Source organism: Natator depressus, chromosome 24 (genome assembly GCF_965152275.1).
Source record: "Natator depressus isolate rNatDep1 chromosome 24, rNatDep2.hap1, whole genome shotgun sequence".
NCBI classification, from domain to species: domain Eukaryota; kingdom Metazoa; phylum Chordata; order Testudines; family Cheloniidae; genus Natator; species Natator depressus.
In genome coordinates, this window is record NC_134257.1 from 11,341,840 (window position 1) to 11,364,816 (window position 22,977).

Here is a 22,977-nt window from a genome sequence, read left to right on the forward strand (position 1 = left end):
ACTTAAATCAAGTTAACTTTGTAGCATAGACATGGCCTTAGGTGCCATACTCACAGTGATTGTAATAGAAGTTAGGTGCCTAAGGAATTCTGAGGATCTGGGCCACAATTTGTAAATAAGACATGGAGCAGAAAGGAAAACCAGGACGCTGGTATTATGATGCAGAATGACTTTAATGTGAAAAAGAAGAGAAGTACACAGGAAGAGACAGAAAGAATGCAAAGTACATTTGAGAGGATATATTTCCAGGGTTTCAAGAAGGTCTACAATGAATCACTGGTTCAAAGGTGATGCATTTCACACTAGATGTTCTTCTTTCTTCATTACAGTTGTTGAGTTTGACAATCAAGTCCTGTTTGCAACTATTTTAGGGCACTTGTTAGGTACTAGGGGGGCTAGTGCTAAATGGAAGGCAGAAATTTGGGGAGGGTATGTGATCCCGCATCCCCCCTCCCTACCCCACGTCACTTCTGGTTGCAGGCATGTTCATGGACTCTCTTGATTATACTGGTGGACCCCTAAGGGTCCTGGCCAATGGGAGTTGCGGAGGGGGCACTTGGGGCACGGACAGCACGCGGAGACCCCTGCCCCTCACATGGGCCGCAGGGACATGCTGGCCACTTTCGGGAGCAGCATGGGGCCAGGGCAGGTAGGGAGCCTGCCTTAGCCCTGCTGCGCTGCCAGATTTCTAGCAGCCTAAAATCTCCCGGATTGGATTTAGTAGTCTCTGGGAGATAAAGCCCAATTTTGGGAGACTCCCGGCAAAAGCGGGAGGGTTGCAAACCTATGAAAGGTATTTAGGCTCCTAACTTCCACTGATTTCAATGGGCCTAAATGAGCTAATGTGTCCTTTTGACACAAAAAGTAAAGGTTTGAAGCATGTTATAAAAACTAAAATGGTGCCTTACCTGAATTTCTTATTATAAATCTCTCAGCAGCCTGAATTTCTTATTATAAATCTCTCAGCAGCTGAGAAACTGCAAATAAAATGTCAATTGGAAATGACTGTGGGAAGTGTGTTTTTATGGAATGCCCCATTATGGGGCATGGTGTCATATGACCAGGCCAGCACAGATCTACTTGACTCACCCCTTACACAAACACAAACAAATGCACAGTGCTTGTTAAAGGGGCGTACTCACTGGGACGGTAAGCAAAGTTTCCAAGACCTCTGAAGAGTCATCGCCCAACTGCTGACAGATTTAATGAAGAAACTCAGATAAGGCACCATTTTTCCTTTCTTATGTGCTTAAAACCTTTGCCTTGTGTGTCAAGAGGCCTCCTTAGCTGATGCTCTTGAGCCCCCAAAGTTTTGACTGGGTGCCACATTCCCTAGCCATTTGCGTGATTGTGACCAGTTTCTATCATCGGTACCTCTTGTTTACCCTTAAATATTTCTACTTGCAACTTAGCTGTGATTTGGCCCTATGCACCCTGACATTGGAATTATTCGGAGTCTCCTGGTTAGGTTTTGGCGTCTCAAACAACAGCTGAGTCCAAGAGCTGCCCTCATGATCACATTCATTATCCATTACCATGGTTGTGTGGCTCTCATTACATGGTTCTAGGGTCTCAGACATTGGTTGCAACAACCATATAGTTGTGTATTGGGTTTTCACAACCTTGCCCATGTAACATCTCTTCGTGAGCCACTTGTCTACAGAGTGGTGGCAAGGAAAGATTGAAGGGTCTTTTCAGCAGCTCCATCTTTACTCAGCAGGCCTTTTCAATGGCACATCCTCATTCATACCCTGGTCATTGTCTTAGCCAATCGTTTAGGGGCAGCACATCAAAACCCTATTGGTTTAATGCCTTTCCTTTTGGTATCAAGATTTATTTATCATAAAACATGTTGACTGGCATTTATAATATTACCCTCCAGTGACCAGTCCTCTTCATTATTTACCCCTCCGCCGTCAACTGCAAACTTCATCAGTAATGATTTTCTGTTTTCTGTGAGGTCACCGATAAAATGTTAACTAGCAGAGGACTACTATTCAGGACTATTCAGCAATGTTGATGAAAATTATAGACAGAAACAAGCAAATTCAGTAAAAATGTCTGCATGGTTTTTAATGTGGGGGTCTGGGGAACTGGGAGAGAAACACGGTGCAAAGGGTGAGCGACTGCTCTGAGGGCTGATTAATGCTTCTGTGGCCGAAAGCAAGTCTGTGCTGGGATCCTGACCCACAGTGACTCTCACAGTCACCCAGCTGTCCCCGGGGCAATGGAAGCTGCCAGCCCCCTGAGAAGTTCTCCAGAAGAAAAGAGAATGTGCGTCAAGCAAACCCTGTGAGCTTTCTTCCGTGCCAGCAACAAAGAGAAAGGAGGGCTGCTCTCCCAAAAGGACATGCCTCTGCTCTGCACACAGTGTCAATTCCTAGACAGGGGCCGCGGCAGGCTCCGAGGCGTCCAACAGCAATTTCGTTCTTTGCTTCCCTAAGGAAGGGGGAAACAAATGTCATTCCCAGAAGTAGCAGAGCTTTCGGGAAGGGGTGTGTGTTAAATATATTTGTTCTCCTCCCAGTGACTATTCACACACACACACACACACACACACACACCCAAGGGGCGAGCACACCTTTGCATTTCTGTAGCACCTCGCCAAGCCTCACAGGCTAAAGACGTGCACTGCTGGTGACATGCGGCAGTGTCTGGGGAGCTGGGATTCAGCAGACACCCAGTGCAGCAGAGTGTCAAGATCACAGGGAAAACTCCAACACTAGCAGAATCATGGGACGCACAATGTCTATGCAGATAGGACAGGATTTAAGGTCACAGGCAAAAGACCCAGCCACCATGGGACTCGGCTCATCTACCTAACTGGCTGAGCTGCCCCTGTGGGGCTCACAACTGCCCCTACAGAGTCTCCCTAATGGAGATTCAATCAGACAGCACTGGCATTCTCTCTGTGCTCCCTTTTGGCTTCAGCAAGGGAGCCAGCAGCCCCAGCAGACAAACAGCCCTTGTAGCTTTGTTCCAGCCGCGAGTTGAGTTGTCATGGGGAACCAGCAGGAATGTCTCCAAATGGCCATTCCACCACAGCTACAGGTCGTTGTCTGAAGGCGGCTGGAAGCCACCCCTGCAGCTCTCTCACAGGGACTATGGTGCAGCCAGTCCCTGCCTTCCAGTGGAGCCACTGGGTGGGACTGGCCTGGCAGTCTAATGCCAGCACCTTATGGGGAGGAGGTTTGGGGCCATGGCTTGGCACCTGGCCGGACAGGCTGGGAAGGCTGTGGAGGCCACAATCCAGTCTGGTGGTAGAGGGCCCTTCATGCTGGCTTTGTGGCATCAGACTCCACCTGAGCGAAGAGGGGAAGCTCCCTGTGCACAGAACTATGAAAATCAGATTCCCTGTTTGTGTCGCAACCCCTGAGCTGCTGGAGAGTGGGGGTGGGAAGTTCCCACTTTTATTTCCTAGGGGGAGATTTCCAAATGCACCAAAGGCTAATGGGGACTGAGCGCCGAGCTTTCATGTTGTCTCTGGAAACCTGCCCCCACTGGCAGCAGCTGGTTTCTATGTGGGAGACAAGGACAGAGCAGCGCTGTGACACCCTGCACCTCCCTCCCTTCCTATCCATCTGCCTGGGGATTTGCACCATGCCCATCCCCGTGGTATCAGAGTGCCCATCCCCCCGCATTTTCTGGCAGTGTGTGCCTCTCCTGCAGGTGTGTACAGCTCACAAGAGGGCTCTTCAGTGCTTGGCAGAGCAAAGCCAGTGAACAGTGATTCTTGTGATAGACAGCTCCTACCTGAGCGCTTCTGAGAGAGAAGGAGCCCGAAGACAACCACTGCCAGGACCAGGACAGAGAGGGGCAGAGCAATGAGCAGGATGTTTCTATAGTCGTACACGGCATCTTCCGCACCTGAGCAGGGAAGAGGAAGATGTCATGAGTGCCGTGGGCTCTTCTGGGCAGGGAACCCCAGCCAAGTACGCACAGGCTCTGTAGCTGTGCTGGTGCCAGGCATTGGGAACAGAAATTCCAGCCACCTGCTGCACCATGAAAGCTTCTCACACTCCATGAGCCAACAGACCATGACAGAGTTGGGGAGGAGAGTCACAGGGAAATTCAGACTGCCCAGAACTTTAGCCTGTCTACACTTTAGCCTGCATTCCCAGCCCTCCCTGGTGCTGATCCACAGCCTTCCTGCTGTTCTGCCAGGAAAGTCACAGAACCCGGCTAAAAGCAGCTGCAGGAAAAGCCAGAGGAAAAGCATTCTCCAAACACCCCCGCTGCCCTCCACCTCCTGACGGTGCCAAGAGTGAGCTGAGGCAGCAGGAAATGCGGGGGAAGCTGAAGTTCCTCTGCGATCCAGAGCGGGGAGGATTTCTTGCAGCTTCTTTAGATTTGTGGAATTTCCTGGCCCTTCCATGGATCTTCTTGTCCTGTGTTTGCAACAGTCCAGGCCAAAGTCTACTCTCAGCTACACTGGTGAAAATGCAGAGTGAGGCCACTGACTGCACTGGAGTGACTCTGAATTGACAACCATGTAAATGAGAGCACAGTGTGGCCATTACTCATGCATTCCCTTGTATCAGCTGTGGCACTGAGGGGCTGAGTGACCTGGGCTGTCAACTCCCGACCTTTAAACTCAGCCATTGTGCAGGTAACCGAGAGCCCTCCTCCAGTGCTGCAGATGCTTCCACAGCTTGAACCCATGTGGGGGTTTGACCAGGGCTTGGATCATTCAGAACACCCTAGATGTAGTTTAAAACCCTGTAGTTTTAGACTCTCTGGGTGATAATCCTCAGTGAAGATTCACCAGGGACCGTGACTCCCTCTCCACCTCATCCACCTTCACATGGTAGCAAATCTGCTATCAAAAGTAAATGCCCTCCCACAAAATCCATCTCCCAGGCACTGTCTTATGGCTGTAGACAGCTGGGCCATTGGCTCATGCCAAGTGGCTAGGCACTGGGCTGGGCATGGGAGATGGGTGAAACATGACCTACCTGTTTCCCTCTGGCAGTGTTCCCAGGGTGCAATGGTAGCTGATTCCCAACTGACAGCATTGGCTGCAGTACAGGTATAGGATACCTGCCTATCCGAGGGGTCCAGCTTAGCCCATAGGACCAGGCCAGCCTCAAAGAGAGAGTGATTGTCCATGCTCAGCACCTTGCCATCCGTCCTGCCCCAGCTGTAGGTTACGTTGGTGCCACTGGCCGCCACACAGGTCAGGAACACCTCGCAGACCCTCGCAGAGCCACTGCAGCTGCTCTCTGATGTGAACACCTGCAGTGTCAGCTGGGAAACCACTTCTGGACACAGAGCAGACAGGACAGCAGAGCGGTCAAAGCCAGTAATCTCCCCCTGGCTGGATACTCAAACCCCACCTCCCTGCGGGACCACCCGCTGCACCAGCACACCTGGTATTAGTGCATGAATACATCCATTTGCACTCACTCACCAGATCTACCCCTAGAAATATCAGGCTCTGTCTGGGGGTTTGGTGCTGCTCTCCCACTGGGCAGGGCTTTCAAACTTCAGTCCTAATAGCCCCAAGTGTATGTGTGGGGGGGGGGGGGGTAGGAGGCTGTGATAGCCTGTGTGGACAGCTTCATCTACTGCCCATCTCACAGGGTCCCTCGTCATCCAGAGCCAAAGGGCTGTGGTGCCAGCCTGGCAGGTGCTTTGTAAGAGCAGAAATAAAGGCAAGAGGGAAGTCACAGCCCCAAGTTCCCTACGTGCTGCCTTGTGCCTGTGACAGCATTTCCTGGTTAGCAGAACGGCAGTGCTCCCCCGTCCCTGCCCTCTGGGATATGTCCATTGGGTGCCCAGAATGAGGGCGATGGGACACGCAGTCACCTCCCAGGGCAGGCTGGCTCTGGCTGCCCAGCTGACGTGCCCCGTGATGGCAACTGTGCTCGCCTTCCATAGTAATGCAGGGAGTGGAGGGCGGACTAGACGATCCCTTCTGGCCTTGTAACCTGGGGAATCGCCGAGTTATACCCTCTGCAGCAGAGGCTGGGCCAGGCCTCACACCACAGGCTAATCCCCTTCGCCAGGCCAGCAGGACATTTGCCCCCAGAGCCTCGTATTAGAACATAAAATACCCAAGGAGTCTGGGTAGGGTGGGTGCCCTGTCCCGGGCCTGCCTGCCTGGGAGCTCAGCACAGCTGCCCTAGCTCCCTCAGGGGGCCTCTGTCAGAGTCAGCTGCTGGGCCTGGCAGCCTGCGGGGACAGGGCTGGCGCCGGGCAGCGGGTTGTTCCCTGCTGGTTCAGGTGAGACTGTTAGTCTCTAAGGTGTCACAAGTCCTCCTTTTCTTTTTGCGAATACAGACTAACACGGCTGCTACTCTGAAAACTGCACAGAGTGTTCGTCCATGGAGAATTTGGCCTAGCTCCAAACACATCACCCTCCTGCCCTTAAGTGGCAAGGAAACAGGAGCCCAACCCGGCGTACCGTAGACTGCCAGGTGCAGCATGCGCATCTCCGTCTGTCCTCGTGTGTTCACCAGCAGGGCTGAGAAGGTGCCGCTATCTCCCAGTTCCACCTGACTGATCTCCAGGGTGAGGTTACTGTGGAGCCGGCTCCGCCCATAGAAACGGGATTGGTACAGGGTCTCCGCTGAGCCCCTGAAGTAGGTGGCCACTAGCTCTTCTGCCGGCGCTAGGTACCTCCAGATGGCATCCCTGACTTGGAACCCCAGGGGGATGTCGGCTCCCAGCAACACTGCTCTCCCCACCACTCCTGTCACCTTCACGGTGGCACGGGCTGTGGCCGGTGGGGCTGGAACGAGGCAACAGGCAGATGCCTTCATGTTAGGGTCATGGGAGGAGCTGGGATAGAAGCAGCATATCTGAAGCCCCAGTGGTTCTCCTCTCCTGACACCCAGGGAAGCCTTCTCCTTGCTCCCCGGGCATCTTTGGCATCTCCCTGGCTGAGTCTGACATGGTGGCCAGTGCAGAGTCCCCACAGCCCCTCCCATCCCTGCCTCTGGTGTCACCTTCCCAAGCTCCCTCTTCCCCTGCCTACAGGCTTCCCATCTGCAGTGCCCTGGGAAGGTGAGGCTGCCAGGACCAAAGGCATCCATGTCACAGGAGTCCTAGGGCCTTTCCCCTGGCAGGCACCCACTGGGAAGCTCACAGATGCCCAGGGGGCCTCCAGGCAAAAACAAGACCAGACTTTCCTAAGGCAAAAAGGAACCATCGAACAACAAACTTTGAATCACCCTCCCACATCCCTGCCTCTAAACCGTCCACCTGTCCCACACCTCTCTGCTCTTTCTCCATCACAAAGAATCTAAAAAGAGCACAAGCCCCATTTAAAAAACCCTGTGCAGGTTGCCAGTTAAGAGCGAATGTTCCAGCAGTTGGAAGCAGCGTGGCCGTTACTATGGTGAGACAGGAACCAACAGAGCAGCCCCTGGCTTGCTCCAAATGCAGCCTGTGATGTAGCAACAAGGAATTATGCTGAAGTCAGATATTTAACTGACATATCCTTCTAAAGTTAAATGCTGCAGATTGAGACTCCCAATAAAAAGAAGGTCCAGGCCCCCACACAAACAGAATTTGACATTTCCACAAGGATAAACTCTCTCCAGAACACTTCCTCACCAGCATCAGCTTCCTGGCCACCACAATCAGCTTCAACAGTGGAACCCTACAGACAACTGTATACAAGACACCCATGGATCCCCGCACCTACCTTCACAGATCCAATAACTTCCCCAAATACACCAAGAAATCTGTTCTCTACAGCCAAGCCCTCAGATACCACAGGATATGCTCCAAGGAGAAAATCCAGGATACACACCTTAACACACTTAAAACTTCCTTCAACAAACAAGGACACTCCACCAGAGAAGTAGATCTTATTATGGAATGGGCCACCCAAATACCCCAAGAGAACCTGCTTCAATACAGAAATAAAACCCCCTCCAACCACACACCTCTAGTTGTCACCTATCACACCACATGGGAACCCATATGGGGGATCATCAAACAATTACGACCCATACTCAATGGGTGTCACATCCTGAAAGAATTTTTTCCTGAGCCCCCTCTTTGGGCCTTGAAGCACCTCCCCCCATCCCACCCCACCCCCCCACAGCCTTACCAAGCTCATCATCAGAAACAAGCTCCCCACAGACCAGGACCCACCAACTCAGAGTGGCACCAGACCCTGCCAGAACAACAGATGCAAAACCTGCAGACATTGCTCCACTGCTACAATGATCAACACCCCCCACAACACACCTTTAAAGACCCCTTCCATGGGTCCCTACACATGACTATCAAAACAAATGATAGTAGGAGAACACTTCAATCTCCTTGGCCACTCAATAACAGATTTAAAAGTAGCCATACTTCAACAAAAAGCTTCAAAAACAGACTTAAAAGAGAAACTGCTGAGCTACAATTCATTTGCAAACTTAACACCATCAATTTGGGCTTGAATAGGGACTGGGAGTGGCTGGCTCACTACAAAAGCAATTTTCCCTCTCTTGGTATTGACACCTCCTCATCAATTATTGGGAGTGGACCACATCCCCCCTGACTGAATTGGCCTTCAACACTGGTTCTCCACTTGTAAGGTAACTCCCTTCTCTTCATATGCCAATATATATTTATGCCTGTATCTGTAATTTTCACTCCATGCATCTGAAGAAGTGGGTTTTTTACCCATGAAAGCTTATGCCCAAATAAATCTGTTAGACTTTAAGGGGCCACCGGACTCCTCGTTGTTTTTGTGGATACAGACTAACACAGCTACCCTTCTGATACTTAAAACAAATGGTGTACCTCATCCAGTGCACTAAATGCCTCAGTAACCACTATGTGGGTGAAACAAGACAATCACTACACTCTCCAATGAACTCACACAGAAAAATGATAGAAGGCAAAAATACTTCACAAAGTGATCACTGCATATCTGATCTCTCAGTCCTCAGCCTCAAAGGAAGCCTGCACAACACCTTCAAAAGACAAGCCTGGGAACTTCAATCCATAACTTTGCTAGACACTGAAAATCATAAAAAGAAAAGGAGTACTTGTGGCACCTTAGAGACTAACCAATTTATTTGCGCATAAGCTTTCGTGAGCTACAGCTCACTTCATCGGATGCATACTGTGGAAACTGCAGAAGACATTATATACACAGAGACCATGAAACAATACCTCCTCCCACCCCACTCTCCTGCTGGTAATAGCTTATCTAAAGTGATCACTCTCCTTACAATGTGTATGATAATCAAGTTGGGCCATTTCCAGCACAAATCCAGGTTTTCTCACCCTCCGCCCCCCCCCCCCCCCCCGCACACACACAAACTCACTCTCCTGCTGGTAATAGCCCATCCAAAGTGACCACTCTCTTTACAATGTGTATGATAATCAAGTTCGGCCATTTCCAGCACAAATCCAGGTTTTCTCACCCCCCCCCCCTTTTTTTCCAAAAACCACACACACAAACTCACTCTCCTGCTGGTAATAGCTTGTCCAAAGTGACCACTCTCCTTACAATGTGTATGAAAATCAAGGTGGGCCAATCATGAACTCAACAGAGATACTGGATTTGTGGCTTATTACAACAATCTGTAACTCACTAGCCCTCTCCCCAGCTTTTTTTTTCTTCTCCCCCTATGACTGGAGAGGTGTTAATGGGCCACTTCACCTTGAATGGTCCCTTGAAATGTGCTAACTACTTATGCTAAACAATCTATTCCAGGTTGTGTTTAGCTGTGACATTCTGAGTACAGTTCCTAGATCTGAAGAAGAGCTCTGTGTAAACTAGAAAGTCTGTCTCTCTCACCACAGAAATTGGTTTAATAAAAGAGATTACCTCATCCCCTTGTCTCTCTAATATATTTTGTTAGCTTCTTGGGGCAGGGACTGTCCTTTTGTTCTGTGCACAGTGCCTAGCACCAGAGTTCTGGTCCCTGGCTGGGGCTGCTAAGCACTATGGTAATACAAATAACACACAATAAAAATTACAACTAGCCCTGAATCTGTAGCAACCCATGGAGATCCAAGTGAATCTGCACTGGCATACGTGTTCATGTGGCTCACCCAGCTGCCCTGAGACAATGCTGGCTGCTCCCATGGGTGAAAGGAGCTGCTCCTCTCACTCCCTGATACACACACAGGTCTGACGTGTTCCAGTGATGCTCATATCTGCGGTGAGCCCTGTGGCTGAGTTAGCATCAGGGACCGGCTGAGAGTCAGCTCTCCATCCACTCACTGGTTAAAGGTCAGTCTACAGAGACCGCAGTAAGTAACAGCAGGGTGAGGAGGGGTGAGAACTCTTACCTTTGTGCAGGAGCAGAGCCAGCACCAGCCACGCCACCATCTCGCTAATCCAGAGCCTGCTAGGGTGCTTTTTCTGGAGAAAATGAAAGCTCTTGTTGATGACTAGCAATGGGATTGCCTGATTTTCCCACAGGAAATCCCCTCTTCTCTGTCATCACTCAAACCCGCAACTCAAAGCAGAAGTGAGAGGCTGTGCTCAGCCTGTACTTCTCAGGAGCAGTTAATGGGCCCAAGACAGAGGCTGGAGACTCTGGTCTCATGCAACACCAGAGCAGTAGCTGGCCCCTCAGAGGAGGCAGGATAGGGCCAGACTGTGCCTTGCAGGTACCAAGCCACATGGAGGCTGCATTGGCTGGGGAGGAGCACAGTACAGGCCAAAATGTTTCCAGAGAAGACGCCAGTGGCCCATGAGTGCACGATTCACACTGCTAGTGATGAGACCAAAGCACCATGGCAGAGCTAGGACCTTGGTGAACTCTGTCCTATTGAATGGTTCTTCCATGACCCAAATATCTGGGTGCCTTCCAGCCAGGCATTAAGTAACATGATCCTGGCTTCCTAGAGGGAGAACTCTGTGTGCCAGGGAGGGGGTGCTTTGGGAGAGATTTCAGGGGAGGGGCTGTTTTTAAAGGTCCTGTTTCTTTCAGAGCAGACCAGGCAGAGCCATACCGCTGGCACTGGGAGCAGGAAGTGGTGAGTCCATAATTCCTGGGGGAGTTTGCTCCACAGTCTGGGACTGGCCCCTGAGGAAGCCCTGTCTCCAGCACAGATGAGCTTTCCCTGCTGGCGGAGAACTCCATTGGACAGTAAGAACAGGAGGACAATGGAACAGATGCGTCGGGAGGTTGTGGAATCTCCTCCACTGGAGGTTTTCAAAAGGAGGCTGGAGCCATCTGTCTGGGATGGTTTAAACACAACAAATCCTGCATCTTGACTAGATGACCCTTGTGGTCCCTTCTAACCCTATGGTTCTATGGACCTGAGAAGCAGAGCTGTCAACCACAGCCCCCCGGCTGGAGCTTTAGGCTCTTTTAGGTGCCTTGGCCCAGGCCACTGTTATAGAAAAGTGCTTATATGCTATTTTATATAAATGTTGAATAAGTTTGTTCTTATAACTTAGCATAAGTTACTAACTTAGCATCAGCGATTAAAGTAGTTGAAGCCTTAGGCCAAGGTCAGGCTGACCTGAGAGAAATGCTGAAGAAGCAGCTGCAAAACCAGTTGAGACTGCCCGTTATCACTGGAGATAAGGGAGAAATGCAAAAAGAAGAACTAATTGTCGTCAGGAGTACATCTGGTACCCGGCAACGGACTGTCCACTCAGCAACAAAACTGTCCAATAGGAAAGGACAGAGACCCCTCCTCAAATTAGGGGATTGGACTTCGAACATGGGCAAGGGCGGTGTTACCAACTGTAAAGGGTATAAATGCTTGCAATTTCTGAGGGGCGGAGTCCCTCTCCTGAGGCACCCATCTCGAGCTGTATTTCTGTTGACTAATAAAGGACGCTTGTATAAATGGGACTCAGAGTTTAGAAGTTCGTGGGATCCTAGAGTTGAATCTAACACCTAGATTGGTTAGAGACCTGCTAATTCATTTTCCTTTACACCACTGAGCGTCCCAAAAAACAGGGCTGTGACCTTGCACCTGTTCTGGTGAGGCATTACAGGTCCTGAACCGGGGTGCATAGGTCCCCAAACAACCTTTGCCCCCGGCTGCCACCCCGTGGCTTGTTAGCAACTAGTGGGCTGAGTGGCTAATGGAACCCTGGCCCACTAGAGGCATCACCCACATGTGTCTTGATTGGAGAAGCACCCGTTCACACCGATTGGTCCAGCTGCACTATTTAAGCCAGAAGGAGGCACAGAAAGTTGTTTGTGCAAATGGATTAGTTCCTGGCTGGCTGCTTTGTTGGACCCTGCCTTTTTGTCTGGCTCCTGAGCCCTGCTCTGCTGACTTGTACCCAGATCCTGCCTTCCTGAACTGTTCCTGCCTCTTGGCTGTGACCACTAGGTCTGACTGCCCAAGCCCCAGTTGTGACATTTCTAAGGGGAGTCTGTGTAGGGTCTCATGGGCTCATGGTAGTCTGTGTTCTTGAGGAAATGCATTGTGGCGTTCTGTACTAGTTGGAGTTTTCTAAGGGCTGAAGGCTTCATGCCCAGGTCTATCACACTGCTGTCATCAGATGAGTGGTGATGAAGGTGTGAATAACTGAGGCCAGGTGATTGTCTGCCAGGAAGGCATGAGTGGGCTTGCCAGCTGGAGGTGGGAGAAAGCACGACTCATGGAAGCTGCATTGTGTCATGTATTTCCCCTGCTCGACCTTTACCAACTCCACAAATCTTATTGATTCCAGTGCAGCCCCTCCTGATTTACACCAGATTGCTTCAGAGTAATGTGGGTGTAATCAGGCTCTGAATGAGCTCTCCCATGACATCTAGTGATGGGCTGGGGAAGAGGACTTCAGGAGCTGACTTTAGAATCATAGAATCATAGAAGATTAGGGTTGGAAGAGACCTCAGGAGGTCATCTAGTCCAACACCCTGCTCAAAGCAGGACCAACCCCAACTAAATCATCCCAGCCTGGGCTTTGTCAAGCCTGACCTTAAAAACCTCTAAGGAAGGAGATTCCACCACCTCCCTAGGTAACCATTCCAGTGCTTCACCACCCTCCTAGTGAAATAGTGTTTCCTAATATCCAACCTAGACCTCTCTGTGACGGACCCCCCCATAAAGCTTTATGAAAATATGCTTATGAATATATATATGACATATCTGGAATATGTTTCATGCTACATATGCCATGTAACATATCTATGTAAAGGTTATGATCTACTGAATATATTCATCCTATTTGTATGCATGTGCCATTGTTGTATTTGAAGTTATGAATATTGGCTGTATACTTGTTTGATTTTAAATAACCTTAGTAAAGCATTTGATCAGCTTCTTTAGAAAGGAATTTGCAAGTTAAGTGCCCAATCAAGAAGCACTTAATGCACAATAGATCTTGGAAGACTCCAATCCACATAAGAAGTCTACCTGAGGATGTTCAAGGTAGCATGTAAGCAATGGCTGCTGCCTGTAAAAACGGAGTCATGCATGGACATGTGACTTGCCCATGTGACTCCAAAACTCCATCTTGGAGCTGGACTTTGCATAGGAGAGAGGAGGGGGTCTCCACCTACAAGAGAAAGTCTGTTTAAGCCTGTGGGAGACCCCTCCATTTGGTCTTCAGCTGGCTAAAGAGATAGCTTCTCCACCCCCAAGGATACCTGAAAGAAACTGGAACAAAGGACAGTAACTACAGGGGGTATGAGTTATTGCTGGACCCAGAGGAGACTAGCTTGTAAAAGGAAGCTTACTGGAACTCCTCTGAGGGTGAGATTTTATCTCTTTTCTTAGAAATAGACATAGACTTGCATGTTCCATTTTATTTTGCTTGGTAATTCACTTTGTTCTGTCTGTTACTACTTGGAACCACTTAAATCCTACTTTCTGTATTTAATAAAATCACTTTTTACTTATTAATTAACCCAGAGTATGTATTAATACCAGGGCAGGTGGGGGGGCAAACAGCTGTGCATACCTCTCTATCAGTGTTATGGAGGGCGAACAATTTATGAGTTTACCCTGTATAAGCTGTATACAGGGTAAAACGGATTTATTTGGAGTTTGGACCCCATTGGGAGTTGGGTGTCTGAGTGTTAAAGACAGGAACACTTCTTAAGCTGCTTTCAGTTTAAGCCTACAGCTGTTAGGGGACGTGGTTCAGACCTGGATCTGGGTTTGCAGCAGGCTAGCGGGTCTGGCTCAAGCCAGGCAGGGCTCCAATCTGGGAGGGTAGGGAAAGCAGGGGCAGAAGTAGTCTTGGCACATCAGTTGGCAGCCCCAAGGGGGTTTCTGTGATCCAACCCATCACACTCTCCCACTGCAACTTGAGACCATTGCTCCTTCTTCTGTCATCTGCCACCATTGAAAACAGCTGAGCTCCATCCTCTTTGGAACCCCCCTTCAGGTAGCTGAAAGCTGCTATCAAATCCCCCCTCACTCTTCTTTTCTGCAGACTAAATAAGCCCAGTTCCCCCAGCCTCTCCTCATAAGTCATGTGCCCCAGCCCCCTAATCATTTTCGTTGCCCTCCAATTTTTCCACATCTTTTCTATAGTGGAGGCCCCAAAACTGAATGCAATACTCCAGTTGTGGCCTCACCAGTGTGAATAGAGGGGAATAATCACTTCCCTCGATCTGCTGTCAATGCTCCTACTAATGCAGCCAATATGCCATTAGCCTTCTTGGCAACAAGGGCACACTATTGACTCATATCCAGCTTCTCGTCCACCATAATCCCCAGGTCCTTTTCTGCAGAACTGCCGCTTAGCCAGTCGGTCCCTAGTCTGTAGCGGTGCATTGGATTCTTCCGTCCTAAGTGCAGGACTCTGCACTTGTCCTTGTTGAACCCCATCATATTTCTTTTGTCCTAATCCTCTAATTTGTCTAGTTTACTCTGGACCCTATCCCTACCCTCCAGCATATCTTCCTCTCCCCCAGCTTATTGTCATCTGCAAACTTGCTGAGGGTGCAATCCATCCCACCATCCAGATCATTAATGAAGATGTGGAATAAAACTGGCCCAAGGACTGACCCCTGGGGCACTCTGCTTGATACTGGCTGCCAATTAGACATGGAGCCATTGATCACTACCCGTTGAGCTCGACAATCTAGCCAGCTTTCTATCCACCTTATAGTCCATTCATCCATCCAATACTTTTTTAACTTGCTGGCAAGAATACTGTGGGAAACTGAATCAAAAGCTTTGCTAAAGTCAAGATATATCACGTCCACTGCTTTCCCCATATCCACAGAGCCAGTTATCTCATCATAGAAGGCAATCAGGTTGGTCAGGCATGACTTGCCCTTGGTGAATCCATGTTGACTGTTCCTGATCACCTTCCTCTCCTCCAAGTGCTTCAAAATGGATTTCTTGAGGACCTGCTCCATAATTTTTCCAGGGACTGAGGTGAGGCTGACCAGTCTGTAGTTCCCTGGATTCTCATTCTTCCCTTTTTTAAAGATGGGCACTATATTTGCCTTTTTCCTATTGTCCGGGACCTCCTCCGATCGCCACAAGTTTTCAAAGATAATGGCCAATGACTCTGCAATCACATCAGCCAACTCCCTCAGCACTCTTGGATGCATTAGATCTGGACCCACGGACTTGTGCATGTCCAGCTTCTCTAAATAGTCCTTAACCTGTTCTTTCACTACTGAGGGCTGCTCACCTCCTCCCCATACTGGGATGCCCAGTTCAGCAGTCTGGGAGCTGACCTCGTCTGTGAAGATGGAGGCAAAAAAACATTGAGTACTTCAGCTTTCTCCACATTATCTGTTACTAGGTTGCCTCCCCAATTCAGTAAGGGTCCCACACTTTCCCTGACCTTCTTGTTGCTAACATACCTGGAGAAACCCTTCTTGTTGCCCTTCATATCCTTTGCTATCTGCAACTCCACTTGTGCTTTGGCCTTCCTGATTACACCCCTGTATGCTCGAGCAATATTTTTATACTCCTCCCTAGTCATCTGTCCAAGTTTCCACTTCTTGTAAGCTTCCTTTTTGTGTTTAAGCTCACCAAAGATTTGTCTGTAAAGCCAAGCTGGTCGCCTGACTTATTTGCTATTCTTTCTGCCCATCGGGATGGTTTGTTCCTGCACCCTCAAAAAGTCTTCTTTAAAATACAGCCAGCTCTCCTGGATTCCTTTCCCCCTCATATTAGCCTCCCAGGGGATCCTGCCCATCGGTTCCCTGAGGGACTCAAAGTCTGCTTTTCTGAAGACCAGGGTCTGTATTCTGTTGCTCTCCTTTCTTCCTTGTGTCAGGATCCTGAACTCGACCATCTCATGGTCACTGCCTCCCAGGTTCCCATCCACTTTTGCTTCCCCTACTAATTCTTCCCGGTTTGTGAGCAGCTGGTCAAGAAGAGCCCTGCCCCTAGTTGGTTCCTCCAGCACTTGCACCAGGAAATTGTCCCCTACACTTTCCAAAAACTTCCTGGATTGTCTGTGCACCGCTGTATTGCTCTCTCAGCAGATATCGGGGTGATTGAAGCCCCCCATGAGAACCAGAGCCTGAGATCTAGTAACTTTTGTTAGTTGCCTGAAGAAAGCCTCGTCCACATTATCCCCCTGGTCCGGTGGTCTATAGCAGACTCCCACCACATCACCGTTGTTGCTCATGCTTCTAAACTTAATCCAGAGACTCTCAGGTTTTTCTGCAGTTTCATACTTGAGCTCTGAGCAGTCATACTGCTCTCTTACATAGAATGCAACTCCCCCACCTTTTCTGCCCTGCCTGTCCTTCCTGAACCATTTATATCCTTCCATGACAGTACTCCAGTGATGTGAGTTATCCCACAAAGTCTCTGTTATTCCAATCACATCATAATTCTTGACTGTGCCAGAACTTCCAGTTCTCCCTGCTTGTTTCCCAGGCTTCTTGCATTTGTGTATAGGCACTTAAGATAACTCACTGATTGTCCTGCTTTCTCAGTATGAGGCAGGAGTCCTCCATTCTTGTGCTCTCCTGCTTGTGCTTCCTCCTGGTATCCCACTTACCTCAGGGCTTTGGTCTCCTTCCCCTGGTGAACCTCGTTTAAAGCCCTCCTCACTAGGTTAGCCAGCCTGCTTGCGAAGATGCTCTTCCCTCTCTTTGTTAGGTGGAGCCCGTCTCTGCCTAGCAATCCTATCTCTTCAATCAGACCCATAGCAGGTCCATAGCAAAACTATCTCTTCAATCAGACAGCTGAGCACGAAGCCCTACATTTCAAGTCTCCAGGCACAGGAAGCTGTATGTTAAGGAGGTGGGAGAAGGCTCCTGAGGGATAACACTACCTTTGTTTGTTTGACTCCTTACTTTTTTAAAGAGCAGCTGCATTCCACCACTTGAGTAAACTCCTAAACATTGCCAGTTGCATTAGAGAAGGTGGCTATTTCGGAAGCCATTTGCAGCAATGGTCAGTGTTGTATATTGAGACATTGATTTCTTTAGTCATTTCTGTTAAAAGTAAATAATTAAATTACTAAGAAAATATAATATCTAAAATTATTAAATGTTTAAATACTAGACCATACTGTGATTTACCCCATCTTACTATAAATTATTTCTAGGCTAATTTTAAGTAATTATAATTAACCTATAGATCAGCGTTTCTCAAACTGGGATCTGCGGACCCCTGGGGGTCCAAAAGGGTAGTCCAGGGGATTCGCGGGCCCCACTGATCAACTCCTCCCCTTTCCTCCCAGCACCTCCTGCATGCCGCTGAACAGCTGTTCAGCGGCATGCAGGAGGCACTGGGAGGGAGGGGGAGGAGCGGGGCTGGGGTGCTCAGGGGAGGGGGTGGAAAGAGGCAGGGAAGAGGAGGAGCAGGGGTGGAGCAAGGGTGGGAAGAGGTGGGGTGGGGATGGGGCCTTGGGGGAAAGGGGTGGAGTGGGGGCAGGGCCTGGGGCTGAGTGGGGGTCTTGGGGGTCCATGAAAATTTTTAAATCGTAAGGGGGGGCTTGGGTTGCTATGGTTTGAGAACTGCTGCTATAGATTCAAAGTGGGGGTAGGATTTGACAGACACAAATGGATGTCAGTGAAAATGTCACCCCCAGATGTTGAGGCCAGAAGGGGCCATTTCAGTCCTCCAGTCTGAGCTCCTGCATAACCCAGGCCAGAGACCCTGACCGAGGGACTGCAGGATTAGGAAATCATTTTTCCCTACTATGTGACGCTGTGAGGTCCGGTGACTTTTAAAGACATCCAGCTCTGACGTAAAGACTCCAGATGATGAAGGATCCACCATCCTGGGAACCATTGTCCAGTGACTAGCTCCCATCCCTATTAAAATGCGTCATATTTCCGTTTTGAATTGTTCTAACAGCACCTTCCAGCCCTTGGCTCCTGTTACTTGTGTGCCTGCTAGTGTCCCTAGTGTCACAGTGGATGGATGGGGCAGATGTCTCCTCCATGCGGACTCTGGTTTCTTCTCTTGGAGCTAGAGCCAGGTTAGATATAAATATTTCTTCTGGTTCCTCTTCTCAACTCAGATAACAATTTTTGCAGCCTTTAAACAAAATTGCTGAGACCACAGAAGGAAATGAGCTCCCAGCAGGCTGCTTCCGCTCAGCTTTGTTTCTCTTGGTGCAGAAGAGGCTGAGGGATATTCTGTGCAGTGGATTCCAAGGGGCAGGACAAGCCATGATCTGGCTGGCTTGCTGCGTAACTGGTGTACTTATCATTTTGTTAGTGCCCTGGAATCTACACCAGGGTTTGTCTTACTTCTGTAGTTTGTCTGGTCTTTCTTAGCTAATTGATTTCGTAAGTAACTTCTATGATAGTTATTCAATCACTACACAATAGAGTCATAGATTACTGTGATCATCTAGTCCTGTATAACACAAGCCATAGGAAGTCCTGTTTGAACTAGAGTGTATGGTTTAGAACCTTACCTGATCACTCTCGTTACGGTGTGTATGGTAACACCCATTGTTTCATGTTCTCTATGTATATAAAATTCCCCCACTGTATTTTCCACTGCATGCATCCAATGAAGTGAGCTGTAGCTCACGAAAGCTTATGCTCAAATAAATGTGTTAGTCTCTAAGGTGCCACAAGTCCTCCTGTTCTTTTTGCGGATACAGACTAACCTGGCTGCGACTCTGAAAGCTGGTGTAGAACAGCATATGCAGTCCACAAAGTGTTACCTGGGCTGCAGGTTGAGAACCACAGTACCCCCCAAACCCCTATGCTCAGCACCCTCCACCCAGAGACCCCCACACAGAGTGGGGCTAGGAGCGGAGAGCTGGGCGTGGGGCAGGGGGCTGGGACCCCGACCCTGGACCCTGCTGCGTGGGGCCAGGCAGCAGCTGGCGGTCCAGACCCCACTACAGGAAGCTGCCCAAACCCCGACCCCAGACCCTGCCGCATGGGGTTGGGTGGTAGACAGCTGCCTGGACCCCAGATCCCGTCATGTGGGGCTGGGTAGCAGCCAGCTGCCCAGACCCCGCCACAAGGAGCCAGGGGGCAGCCAGGATCCTGGCCCTTACCGCGTGGGTCCGGGTGGCAGCCAGCTGCCCAGACCCTGAGCCTCACTGGCAGGGCAGCCGGGACCAGCCTTTAGCACACAGCTGAGCTGGGCTGCAGCTGTGTGCTAATTGGGCCACATGCGACCCGCGGGTTGAGAACCGCTGGTTTAAAAAAACATCCAGTCTTTGTTTTAAAATTGTCAGTGATGGAGAATCCACAACTCTTGGTAAGTTGTTCCAAAGGTTACTTGCCATCACTGTTAAAAATTTGCACCTAATTTCGAGACTGAATATATCTAGCTTCAACTTCCAGCCATTGGATCTTATTATACATTTGTCTGTTAGATTTAAGAGCCCTGTTCCCCTTATAGGTACTTGCAGACTATGATCAAGTCATCCATTAACCTTCTGTTGTTAAACTAAGTAGCTTCAGCGTCTTGACTCTAAAGCACTAATCGACATGTTCACTAATCCTTTAGTCATTCTTCTGGCTCTTCTCTGAACCCTCTCCAATGTGTCAACATCCTTCTCAAATCATGGACACGAAACTGGCCACTGTATTCTAGCAGCAGCCACACCAGTGCCAAATACGGAGGTGAAATAACCTCTCTGCACCTGCTCAAGATCCCCTTGTTCATACATCCTAGGACTGCATCAGCCCATTGGCCTCAGCATTGCATGGGGCCCTTGTGTTCAGCTGATAATCCACTGCGACCCCCAAGTCTTTTTCAGCGTCACTGCTTCCCAGGGGAGAGTCCCCCATCCTGTAAGAACAGCCTGCATTCTTTGTTCTCAGATGTGTAACTTTACCTTTGGCCACATTAAAACAAATATTGTATGCTTGCAACCAGAATAACAAGTGATTCTGGTCGCTCTGTACCAGTGACGTGTCCTCTTCATTGTTTACCCCTCCACCAATCTTTGTGTCATCTACAACAGTGGTTCTCAACCAGGGGTCCGAGGGTCCCTGGGGGACCACAAGCAGCTTTCAGGGCGTCCATAAAGCAGGGCCGGCAAAAGACTTGCTGGGCCCCAGGGCTGAAAGCTGACGTTGGACTATGCGGGGTTGAAGCCCAAGGCTCTGAGCCCCACCACCTGGGGCTGAAGCTGAAACCTGAGCACCTGAGCTTCGTGGGAGCCCTCTGTGGCATGAGGCCCAAGGCAATTGCCCTGCTTGCTACCCCCTAACGCAAGTCCTGGCTCTTATATGCAGAAAAACAATTGTGGCACAGCTGGGCCATGGAGTTTTTATAGCATGTTTGGGGGGGGAGGGGGCTCAGAAAGAAACGGGTTGAGAACCCCAGATCTACAACCTTTATCAGTGAGGGTTCTGTTTTCTCCCAGGTCATTAATAAAAATGTTAAATAGTCTAGTGCCAAGAACCCGTCCACCTGGGACCCCATTTGAAACACGCCTACTCCGTGACGTGAGTCACCATTTGCAATTATATTTTGAGATCTGTCAGTTAGCCAGTTTTTAATCCATCTAATATGTGCCGTGTTAATTTTATATTCGTCTCATTTTTTAACCAAAACATTGTGCAGGACCAAGTCCAACGCCTTACAGAAGTGGAAGTATATCACATCAACACTGTGACTTTAGCGCTCTGTAATTTATGTGCTTAGTATTTAATTTCGATCAACTACAGTGAATTGCTACAAAGCCCGGCAGATGATGCCCTGACTGTGCCTGAGAAACGCCGTGGCTTATGGTGTGAATTGAGTATGGCTGGTGCCCGAGTCTCAGATGGGGAGCATTTTATGCCATGCACTTGTGGGTCACTTCATTCTCTGCTGTATTCTCCCCCTGGCCCACACCTGTCTTTATGGCGATCTTCTGGAGGCGACTGGCTGTTAGTCAAAGATACAGGGGTGGTTGCGGTCTAAGGAGCAGATCCTCTCAGGAGAGGTAAAAGGGGCATGAAGTACATGGGCTGGAGCCAGGAGTCGTGGAAAACTCCCTAAAATTGTGGGGCCACCAGAGCCCAAACCATGGCCCTGCCCTCACACCGCCCATTCCCCCTGAGGTCCTGCCCTTGTGCCACCCATTCCATCTGGAGGCCCCACCCTCATGCCACCTATTTCATCCTGAGGCCCCGCCCCCATGCCACCCATTCCCCCTGAGGCCCCGCCCCCACTCATTCTTCTCTGCCCACTCCCCCTGTCGCTTGCCCTTACAGGTGGGAAAAAGTGATGGGGCCCCTGGCGTCCCCTATTCTGGCGCCCCAGCTGGAGCATTCAGCCATGGTGCCTGTTTCCCAGAGGCACTGAGTCAGAGGCAGGTTACGCTCCTGTTTCATTGGCTGTATTTCCAGCTGGGGTGGGCTTGTCTTGCCTTCTCCCCTGATGCTCTTTCCCTGCTGTGGCAGCAGAGACACCATTCCTCCTGGGTCCCCAGCCTGCATCTCTAATGGCTCTGAGCTGCCCCAGAGTGCTCTGGGCTCCTGAAGATCACCCCTGCCCATCGGGGCACCGGAACGGGGGGAGGGAGCCAGGGGGCCATGGCCCTACCACTTTCTACCAGCTGAAAGGGCGAGCGATGGCAGGAGGGGGTGAAGAGGAGCAAATGAGGGGCGGGGCCTTGGGGGGAAAAGGCAGTACGAGGGTGGGCATCGGAGGGAATCAGGGCCTCGGGGAGAAGGGGCGGTGTGAGGGCAGGGCCTCAGGGGGAATCGGGGCCTCGGGGAGAAGGGGCCATGCAGGGTGGGATCTCGGGGGGCGGAGGGTGTGGTGTGGTGCAGGAGGGGCCCTGTTGCCCCCCCTTCTGTGCCCCCCCCTACTTTCAGGGCGCTTCCCCTGCTCCTATGCTCCATGCTGAATGGAGACAACTCTTCCCCTCACCGGCAGGGCATCTGAGCCACAGCCATCGATGGGTTTTAGGCTTGGTCTGCACTACCAACTTATCTCGGTATCACTGCATCGCTCAGAGGTGTAACCTCTGGCGTAGACAGCACTGTCGGCGGGTGGGATTCTCCCATCAACATAGCAACCGCCTCCCGGGGAGGTGGAGTACCAACGCCAACAGGGGAGCTTCTCCCATTGGCGTAGGTAGTGTCTTCTCTAAGTGCTACAAACCCTTAGTCTCAGGCCCCACGGGCAGGGAAGGGCCACCCCCATTGTACAGATGAGAGCTGAGGCTAAGGGATTGGCTCAAGGTTATGACACAAAGCCAGTGGCAGAGCTGGGAAGAGAAACTCAGGCTCCTGCACCCCAGTTCAGAATGCTCTCTACTAGCCCAGGCCTATGTGCCAAGGGCAGGGGGAGGTGATGGGAGCTGGGCTGAGCAGACTGGAGCTATGGGGGGATAGTGTGCGGGGGCATTGATCATTTGGGAGTGGGGCATGGGCCAGCATTAGGGGCTGCTGCGCCCCATCCTCCCTACCCCCTGCCCTCCCAGTACTCAGCTGCCTTCATCTCCCCTTCCTCCATTCTGTCACCTGATTGGACACGGCTGGGGCTGATGCCCTTAGTAACCAGAGACGAGTATAAAAGATTCATGGATTCCAAGGCCAGAAGTGACCACTGTGCTCATCTAGTCCAACCTCCTGGATAATCCAGGCCAGAGAGCTGACCGCAGGTGATTCCTAGAGCAGAGCTGTTAGAGAAACATCTCAGCTTGGTCTAAAAACTGTCAGTGATGGAGATTCCATCACAACCCCTGGTGAA

General features: G+C 50.2%; 1 protein-coding gene across 1 annotated transcript; it reads right to left on the bottom strand.

Moving 5' to 3' along the window:
* Window positions 1-2,069: 2,069 nt before the first annotated feature.
* SLAMF8 (SLAM family member 8) lies at window positions 2,070-10,406 on the bottom strand. The gene is given in 6 exon segments (XM_074938656.1): window positions 2,070-2,439; window positions 3,754-3,867; window positions 4,956-5,261; window positions 6,407-6,733; window positions 10,252-10,351; window positions 10,353-10,406. Coding segments are annotated over 6 exon segments (960 nt in total). The 3' UTR covers window positions 2,070-2,380.
* Between the last annotated feature and the right edge of the window lie 12,571 nt (window positions 10,407-22,977).